The following is a 10,350-nucleotide window of genomic DNA, read 5'->3' as shown; positions in this document are numbered from 1 at the left end:
TCCAGCAGATGTTTGTTGAACGTTGTTTGTTGCAAGCACAGGAAAAGTGCTATGCACAAGCACAAATGTGAAATTGCAGTTTTCAAGAGTGCTATGGAAAGAGAGCTTAGTGGTAGTTTGGTGTCATTGTGGAGGACTTTGAATGACAAACTGAAAGTCTCAACATTTTTTTGCTTTGTGGTGGATAAACAATTGTGGTGACTATATTTCAGAGAACATATATGATTATTTTTACATTTCTTGATTTTTGTTTTTTTGGTCTTTTTGAGACAGTGTCTCCCTGTAGCCCCAGTTGTCCTGGAACTCACTATGTAGACCAGGCTGGCCTTGAACTCACAGAGATCTGTGCTGGGATTAAAGGCGTGCGCCATCACGCCTGGCTTATTTCTTGATTTTTTTTAAAAAGATAACTTTAGGCTGGAGAGATTGCTCAGTGGTTAAGAACACTGGCTGCTCTTGCAAAGGACCTGGGTTCAATCCTAGCACCCACATGGTGGTTAAGAACCATCCATAACTCTAGTTCCAGGGGCTCTGATTCCCTTTTCTGACCTCCGTGGGCATTGCATGACACAGGTACACTTACACACATGCAGGTAATATATTCATACACATTAAGTAAAAATAAAAAAACTTTTTTTTGGTCTTTTTGAGACAGGGTCTCCCTGTAGCCTGAGCTAGCCTGGATTCGCTATGGAGACCACGCTGGCCAAATAAAATATTTTAAAAGATAACTTTGGTGGAGGGGTGAAGTTAAAGACAGGAAAGCCAGTCCAGATTGGTAGTAAGAAAAATCAAATTGTTTCAAGTGTGGCAGATGCAGAAGCAGAACATTTCAAATGTTCTTTCACATAATCCTTGTAAAGGTTCTTTTCGCATTTTGCAGATGAACAAAAAAGAAAAAAACAAGCCATGTCTGTAATACAAGATATATCTGTAATTCTGTTGAGCATAGGAATTTTAGGCAGGAGGATAATGAGTTTAAGGCCAGCCTGGGTTGCAAAGCAAAACTCTGACTTTAAAACAGAGTGCTTGGTGATGCATACCTTCAAGGTGAGGCAGACCTTTAAACTAGCACTGGAGGCAGAGGCAGATGACAGAGGCCAGCCTAGGGCTACAGGAAAACACTGTCTTAAAAGGGCCAAAAAACCCCCCAACCAACCAAAAAAACAAAAAAAAAAAAAAACAGGGTGGCTGGAGATAGCTCAGTCAATGAAGTGCTTGCTGAGCAAACATGCGGACCTAAGTTTGATCTCCAGTACCCAGGGTAACAATAACAAAAAACGCTTTCAGTGGTATGTGCTTACAATCTCAGTGTTTGGGGAGGTAGAGCTAGGTAGAACCCTGTCTCAAAAAAACAAGGTGGACAGCCTCCTAAAGGATGACATCTAAGGTTATTTTCTGGCTTCTACATGCATTTGCACATGTTCATCCCTTCACACACACATGCACTCACATGAACATATACATACATACACAAAACCAGTAACAACCAATTAAGTAAAAACCAAACCAAAACAAAAAACTTAGATTTATCAGGCAGTCAGTGGTAGCCCAGGAAATTCCAACTGGCAGCAGCAGTGGATGCTAGAGTACCTTGAGAGCTTGTTGACAATGTTGACTTTGGACGTCCTATGTCTAGATTTATTTTGCAGGTCTCAGTGGAGCCCAAGAACTATAGTTTTCCAAGCTCACTCAGGTGATTCTCTGTGAAAGACTGTCCTTGGGTTCTGGACTCCAACCTCTTCTCCTTGAAAGATCTTTTTCTTCTCCCAAAGTGAAGTCAGATGGACTACTCTAGACCCAGGGTCCCACGTTTCAGTCATTGTCAGCACTTATCTGTGTGTTCTGTTGGCATTTCAGCCTGGGTATTCAATAGGAAATCCATCCCCCCTGCCTGTCACTGCACTTCCTTCTCGTTCTTTCGGTGCTTTGAGTATCACTAGTCTATCTCCCTGCTATGACCTTGACAACTTTAAGCATCAACCTCATTCCATAGTCAACATCCAATTTTGTTTTCTGTGTTGTATCTCATATGCCATTCCTGGTTCCATTGCTTCCATGCTGACTTTGGCTTTCCTTGTAGTAACTTCCAATTCTGCAAATTAAGCCAACCTCAGCTTGATACTCTACCTTCCTTGGCTGCCTTCTGTATTAATGCCTGTTTTCATAAGGGTGGAAAGTAATATATGCAATGTTCCTCATCTACAGCTGGCATTCAGTATTGTTTTTTTTATAATATTCTACTATAACACCGCTAAAGATGACTTGATAGAGTTCCCTGCAATGTATATTGCTTACGTATTCATCAGTTTATTGAACCTCTTCACATCTCAAGGGTGCTTTTCTGAGACACCATCCCTTATTCTCCAACCAAAAGTAATTTCCTTTACTTTGAGCCTCAGAGGATAGAAGACTTGTAGCACTTGTTACAGTGCTTGATCACCTACAACGTCCAGTTGTTTCTAGACTTCTGCCTGTGTGAGTGTTCACTAAACATGTACTTAACAAGACCTGTCATTACTGATTGTTACATTTTATTATTTTAAGTGTTTGTGTGCCTGAGTGTATGTATGTGCACCACAGGTAAGCAGGTGACAGTGGAGATCAGAAGAGGGCATCAGATCCCCTGGAACTAGAGTTACAGGTAGTTGTGAGCTGCCTAATGTGGGTACTGGGATCCAAATAGTTTTTTTTGTCTTTTTTGAGACAGGGTCTCCCTGTAGCCCCAGCTGGCCTGGAACTCACTATGTAGACCAGGCTGGCCTCAAACTCACAGAGATATGCTTGCCTCTGCCTCCCGAGTGCTGGGACTAAAGGCGAGCTCTACCACGCCCGGCCTCCAAATAGTTTTTTTTCTGCAAGAGAAGTGCTCTTAACTGCTGAGTCATGTCTTGGCCCTGAGATTGATTGATAACATTTTACCTGAAAAGGTGGCCCCTTTTCATTCTTGCCTGAAAGATGGTATCTTACCAGTGATATCTTGTCGCCTTGACTGTCTTCCTGAACCAGGTTGCAGCAAACCAAATTGTCCTAATCAGTTACCAACTGTCCTGGCAGCAACTTTCAACCATGCTCTTTCCTGGTCTCTTTGTGAGAGTGTGAACACAGAAACTTTATCAGAGCCTCCTGGCTTCCCTAGGCTAGTTGTTACTGCCTGACTAGGAATTATAACCAAATAACCAAATTGACTCCAGATACCAAAAATCATCATAGTTAAATCAAGAGGCACTGCCAATACCAGTCAAGAAAACCATCCTTTGGAATATAAAGCTACCTTTACTTTAAAAAAATATATATATATATATATATTTATTTATTTTTATTTTATGTTATATTTTATGTATGAGTGTTCCACCTGCACGTAAGTGTACCTGTGTCATGCAGTGCCCACGGAGGACAAAAGAGGGCATCAGATCCCCTGGAACTGGAGTTACAGACAGTTGTTAGCCAGCATTTAGGTGCTGGGATTTGAACCTGGGTCTTTTACAAGAGCAGTCAGAGCAACAAGGCCTCTCAGCTGGCCCAGAAAGATCCCTCTGCCTTTGTTTCCCTAGTGCTGGGATTAAAGGCATGTGCCACTATGCCCAGCTTCTGTCCTACCTTTTTAACATCAGGATTGCTGCTATGTATATTAGCCTGGGCTCTTAAAACATAGATAAGAATTATTGTGAGCATTGTAACCTAATTGAATATGCCATGTTCTTTTTTTCCCCTTCTTACCTGAAATCATAACTCCATTTTTGGAATTGATTATAATATTATAAAGAACAACTACATTTGTCATTCTTTGGATTTAGAGACTAGATGCAAGAGATGCTTTAAAAAATATTTTATTTATTATTTTTATTTTTGAATGTATGAATGTATGTGAGTGCACCCATGTCGTGCAATGCCACGGAGGTTAGAAGAGGGCATCAATTCCCCTGGAACTGGAGTTAAGGACGGTATGTAGCTGCCGTGTGGGTGCTGGGAATCAAACCCGAGTCCTCTGTAAGAGCAGTCAGTGCTCTGAACCGCTGAGCCATCTCTCCAGCCCAAGAGATGCTTTTTACATTGAAACAGAGTTGCACACTCCAGTCCTGGCTAGCCTTGAACTCTCTTTATAGACCAGACTGACCTGAGACTTGGGGTTGTCTTACTGCCTTACCCCCCAAGTGCTGAGAGTACAGATATGTGCCACCATACCTGGATTAATGGGATTATTTATTTATTTTTCTAAAATAAAAATTAATTTTTATCAGTAACTGCACACCATTATATTCATTCATTATATGTTTTATGAATTCTTTAGTTGTGGAATCCTGCAAAGAATGAAAAACTACAAGATTTTTTTTTTTTGCAAGAGGTGCAGACGGGAAAACTCTGGTTATCTAGAGGTAAGAATGAAAAAATTTGTAAGTTTATAACTTTTCTTAAAAAAAACTACAATTTTTCTTGAAAAATATTTGATTAGGTAGGCATGGTGGCATATGCCTATAATCTCTGCACTTGGGAGGCAGAGGCAGGGGAACTGAGTTTGAGGTCAACTTGAGCTTTTACATAGTGAGAAAAGAAGAAAAAAAGGAATCTTTTATTAGTATTTATATGCCAAGTGACTTAGCTAGATGTAGTACTGATTGCTTCAGTTAAAATGAGACTCTCAGTATTCTGACTTGGTGCTGTCATCCCAATCTCCCATGTTAGCATAAATATTGTTGAATCAAAAACCTTTATTTATTTATTTATTTATTATTTATTTATTTGTCTTTGAGACAGGGTCTCCCTGTAGCCCCAGCTGTCCTGGAGCTCACTATGTAGACCAGGCTGGCCTCGAACTCACAAAGATCCGCCTTCCTCTGCCTCCCAAGTGCTGGGGGTTAAAAGCATGTGCCACCATGCCCAGCTAAAACCTTCACTTATTTTTATGTAAAATTTTCCAGTAAATGATTTTTCAAAATTATTAAATATTAAAACTTTAAGGTTTATTTTTTATGTGTATAAATGTTTTGCCTGAATGTATGTCTTTGCACCAAATGCATGCAGTGCCCATGGAGGCCAGAAGAAGGCATAAGATCCCTTGGAACTGGAGTTAGGGATGATTGTTAGCTGCCATGTAGGTGCTGGGAACCAACCTGGGTCCGCTACAAGAACAGCCAGTGCTTTTAACTGCTGAGCCATCACTTCAGTCTCCAAGAATCAAAACTTTTAAGCTGAGTATGGTGTTGTACACCTGTAATCTCAGAACTAAGAGGCTGAGGCAGGAGGAACCCTGTGAATTTGAGGCTACGCTGGGCTACAGAGTTGTGTGCCTCAAACACACAAAAAAATTATCCAAACTGCATTATGAAAATTTCCTTAGACTCTTCTAAAGACTTTTGATGATAAAATCATTACAAATGACCATTATTATACTGTTTAGTTTAGTGTAGCCCACAAGGGCCAATTTATAAATCATGACCACAACTGTATTTTGAGTTTTAACTTTTACTTAATTCTAGACAAACTTAAGAAAACCTTACAATATTATAGTTAAAATAATAGATAATATACTTATTGTAAAAATATTGTATGTAGGGGACTGGAGAGATGGTTCGGCAGTTAAGAGCACTGACTGTCTTGCAGAAGACCTGGATTTGAATCCCAGCACCCACATGGTAGCTAACATAACAACTGTCCATAACTCTAGTTCCAGGGGATCTGATGCCCTCTTCTAATCTCTGTGGGCATTGCATGACACAGATGCACTTAAATGCATGCAGGCAATACATTCATACATATAAAATATTAAAAAAAATTTTTTTTGGTCTTTTTGACACAGGGTCTCCCTGTAGCCCCAGCTGGTCTGGAACTCGTTATGTAGACCAGGCTGGCCTTGAACTCACAGAGATCCACCTGCCTCTGTCTCCCGAGTGCTGGGACTGAAGGTGTGTGCCACTACTCTGGGCTCTAAAAATGTTTTATGTAGTACTCATAATATCTTTATTCTGGTGCTAAGTTCAGTGAGGATAAAGAATTTGCGTTGAAATTATGTAAAGGTTAATTGATATTTCCAGATAAATAAGCATTATATATACCCATAAACTAAAAAATATTTTTCCCCAAGTTTTACAAATTCCCTGCCTATCATAATGCCTGTTTATTAATGAATGAATGATTTAAAAATTTATTTTATGTGTGTATGTCTATTGCCTGAATGTAAGTGCATCCATATTTGTGCAATGCCTGCAGAGGTCAGAAGAGGGCATCAGATGCCCTGGAACTGGAGTTACAGGACTGTTATTAGCCTGGGTCCTTTGCAAGAGCAGCCAGAGCTCTTAAGCATTGAGCCATCCTCCAGCCACTGAATAGTTTTTTGTTTGTTTGGTTTGTTTTTTTTTTTTTTTTTGAGATAGGATCTCACTGTGTAGCTCTGATTAGCCTGGAACTCATTATGCCTCAAACTTGAAGCGCTGAGATTAAAGGTGAGACAGGGTCTCCTTCAAGCCACAGCTGTCCTGGAACTGTCTATGTTGACCTGGCTAATCTGGAATTTAGAGATCCACCAGCCTCTGCCTCTCAACTGCTGGGATTAAAGGTATGTGCCACCATACCCAGCTTTTATTTTTTTTTAAATTTAAAAAATTTTTTTGGTCTTTTTTGAGACAGGGTCTCCCTGTAGCCCTAGCTAGCCTGGATTCACTATGGAGACCAGGCTTGCCTCGAACTCACAGAGATCTGGCTGCCTCTGCCTCCCAAGTGCTGGGATTAAAGGCATGCGCCACCACGCCTGGCCCAGCTTTTATTTTTTACTTAAGAATTTTTTTATTACATTTTAGTTATGTTGTATGCGTTCCTATACATGTATTTGGTTAGAGGACAACTTGCAGGAGTCTTTTCTCTCCTTCCCAGGGGTCAGGATTGGCAGCAAGTTCCTTTACCCACTGAGCCATTTTGTCAGCTCACTGTTTTCCTTTTTCAAAAGAATTTGTGTATTAATCTGTTTGTAACTGTGCAGCATTACTTAGGACTTATAAAAACAAAGAGGAAGATGGGGCTGGAGAGATGTCTCAGTGGTTAAGAATACTGACTGTTCTTGCAGAAGACCCGGGTTCGAATCCCAGCACCCACATGGCAGCTAACAACTGTCTGTAACTCCAGTTCCAGGGGATCCAACAGCCTCTTCTGTCCTCTGCGGGCATTGCATGACATGGGTGTACTTACCTACAAGCAGGCATAACACTCATACACATAAAATAAAAATAATAAATAAAATATTTAAAAGAAAACCAAACCCCCAAACAAAAACAAACAAAAAAACCAAAGAGGAAGTCAAGAGCTTAGTCAACTTGACCATGAAGACCATTGCAAGGATTTGGGGGGGGGAATTGCAGCCATTAAAATCATAGCACATTAATCATAATTTGAAATTTTATTATTTCATTTAATACTGATTTTTGTTTTCAGGTGGAGTAATTTGTCAAATGGATGGAAACCTTGGCTAACTTAAAAATATATTTTAAGCTGGGCATGGTGGCACATGCCTTTAATCCCAGCACTTGGGAGGTAGAGACAGGTGGATCTCTGTACGTTGAGGCCAGCCTGGTCTACATGGTGAGTTCCAGGCCAGCTGTGGCTACTGGGAGACCCTGTCTCAAAAACACACACAGAAAAAAAAAAGTTTTAATGAGCTGGGTGTGGTGGCACACTCCTTATTTTTATATGAGTGCTTTGCCTGCATGAGTGTAAGTGTACTCCTGTGTGCAGTGCCCACAGAGGCCAGAAAAGGGTGTAGTGTCCCCTGGAACTGGAATTACAGATGGTTGTTAGCGACCATGTAGGTGTTGGGAATTGAACAGGGGTCCTCCGCAAGAGCAGCCAGTGCTCCTAACCCTGAGGCATCTCTGCAGCTCCTATTCTGGCTAACTATTAATAATGAAGTTACAACTGATACAAGTGATAGAAACAGGGCTGACTTTACACAAGTTGGAAGTTACACTAAGGATTTAACTTTTTCCAAGTCCTGGGCAATTTTTTAAAAATTTATTTTTATGTATATGATTGTTTTGCCTGCAATGTATGTATACTATGCATATATCTTGGGCCCAGAAGATGGAAGAGAGCATCGAATCCCCCGGAACTGGAGTTAAGGATGTTTGTGAGACATTATGTAGGTACTGGAAACTGAATCTAGGTCCTCTATAAGAGCAGCAAGTGTTAACAGCCGAGCCATAGCTCCAGGCCCCCTGAGGAATTTTTTATTTGTATTTATATACTTTTCCTAACACAAGAGTCCTCAAATTGTATAATGTCAGACCTAGCATAGTGGCACATGCCTTTAATCCCAATACTCAGTATGCAGAGACAGGAGGATCTGTGTGTTCCAGGCCAGGTGGGGCTACAGGGATTCCCTATCTTAAAAAGTTCAGAAGAAGGGGCTGAAGAGATGTCTCAGGGGTTAAGAGCACTGGCCGCTTTAGCAGAGGACCTGGGTTCAAGTCCCAGCACCCACATGGTGGCTCACAACTTTCTGTAATTTGAGCTCTAGGTGACCTGATGTTATCTTCTGACCTTCACAGGCATTGCAGGACACAGGCACACTTACTTACATGCAGGCAAACACACACACACACACACATAAAAAAAAAATTCAAATAGATGAAATGTCAATTTTATTTTTGGTCTTTTTGAGACAGGGTCTCCCTGTAGCCCCTGCTGGCCTGGAACTCGATATGTAGACCAGGCTGACCTTGAACTCACAGAGATCCACTTGCCTCTGCCTCTCGAGTGCTGGGATTAAAGGCTTAACTTTAACTTATATTGAAGATTCAAGGAAGAAAAATTTGAACTGTTAAAAAAAGGCATGTTGCTTTAGTGAACAAGAGGCTACAGGTATGGTGGGCTACACTCTAAGGCCTAGGCACACAGCAGGCTATGCTAAGCTTATATAAGTACATGCTTCAGTGTCTACACAATGACACTAGGATGCAATATAATGTTGCATTTCTAAGAACTGGCGCATTTTCCAGAATGTGCCCCCGGTGTTAACGCAGGTCCACATATTTTATCATCTTATTCTTAAAGAGCTATCATGTAATAATGTAGATATAGAGGTGGGTAAGTTACAAAGTTTGGAATGGTTAGAACAAAAATTCAAACGAGTTTAAAAACTGTCTCAAATGTATTTATACATCTGTTTTCTTCCTCTGGATGTATAATTCATGTTACATTGTCTCATTTCAGTGATTTGTTAATTTTTTAAAGTTTAACCTAGTCACATCCAATATTTGTGCTGTCATATCTTACCAATTACATATGGAGAGATAGTTTACCACTTATTAGTAAAAGCAGACTACAAGACTGCAAATCCTGTGTCCACCCTGACATGTTTCAAATGCAGAGCATTTGCAATGCAAGCGTGCACTTGTGTGAACAGTGAGCATGCTTGGTGTGATGTCTCATCAGCTACTCCTACTGCAGTGTCAACATGTGAACACTCCCTCTCACGGTTGCAATCTTACTCATGGGATTGTCTGAATAGTGTTCAGTTTGCTACCTTTTAAATTCTTGATGTTTTCTGCTTTCTTGCTAATCTGTAGAATATGTATTTTGAAAATTGTTAGAAATTCTGCTTCATACGCACCAGTCTGTTTCAGGAGAGCATGAAATGGGGGTCAAACATCTCAGCAATGCCCTTTTAGTGTATGGGCAACCATAGCATCTTCTGAAGGTTTACAAACAAACATTCCCTCCTGAGGTATTTGAGATGCTATTGCTCAAAATTCCCCTTATTTTCCAGGTGAGTGCATATTTAATTATCCTTGTTGAAACATATACATTAAATACCCATGATAGACTTGATTACATAGGAATAGCAATGTATGTATGTGAAATTCCAAAGTTCTATGAATCATGTCTGTATTTCTGGTTCTACTATTTTGTTAAGCTAAAACTAGCTTATAGTTCATGTTTTACTATACTGAATTATGTATTTTGTTATTATGCATGTTTCAACATTTCAACTTGAAAGCAGAATAATACATCCCGCTAACACAACGAAACACGGAAATCTGTTCAATGTAAACCTATAGGCAGGCTAACTGGTGCTCTATGAGTTTAACTAGTAAAAGTAAAATCCATTCAGAGAACTGGCTCAGCAAACTTACCTAAGTTACTCCATTTTGTTCAAAGCCATTTTAGCAGCAACTTTGCTCCACACCAAAAGGAAAAGGGGGGCAACCTTGGGCCTTGGGAAATTGTCCTAACCATGAACCATGGAATGTGCTAATTCCAGACATTTTACATAAAACTAACCGCTTATTTTAGATTCTGTAACTTGATATCTTGTGTCACCTTGACCCAGGGCATAGGACCACCCTTGTTATCCTGTTATTG

General features: G+C 40.3%; 1 protein-coding gene across 1 annotated transcript in view; it reads left to right on the top strand.

Annotated features, from left to right (window-relative positions):
* Positions 1–1,035: 1,035 nt before the first annotated feature.
* The window catches only part of Tomm20l (translocase of outer mitochondrial membrane 20 like), a 10,546-nt gene continuing 1,231 nt past the window's right edge, over positions 1,036–10,350 (top strand). Inside the window, 3 exon segments of the mRNA XM_008839587.1 lie at positions 1,036–1,050; positions 4,292–4,376; positions 9,612–9,754. Coding sequence (XP_008837809.1) covers positions 1,036–1,050; positions 4,292–4,376; positions 9,612–9,754 — 243 coding nt within the window.

Source organism: Nannospalax galili, unplaced genomic scaffold (genome assembly GCF_000622305.1).
Source record: "Nannospalax galili isolate Female #2095 unplaced genomic scaffold, S.galili_v1.0 scaffold336, whole genome shotgun sequence".
NCBI classification, from domain to species: Eukaryota; Metazoa; Chordata; class Mammalia; order Rodentia; family Spalacidae; genus Nannospalax; species Nannospalax galili.
Note: the sequence above shows the minus strand (reverse complement) of the source record. Positions and strands in the feature narration are given on the sequence as shown.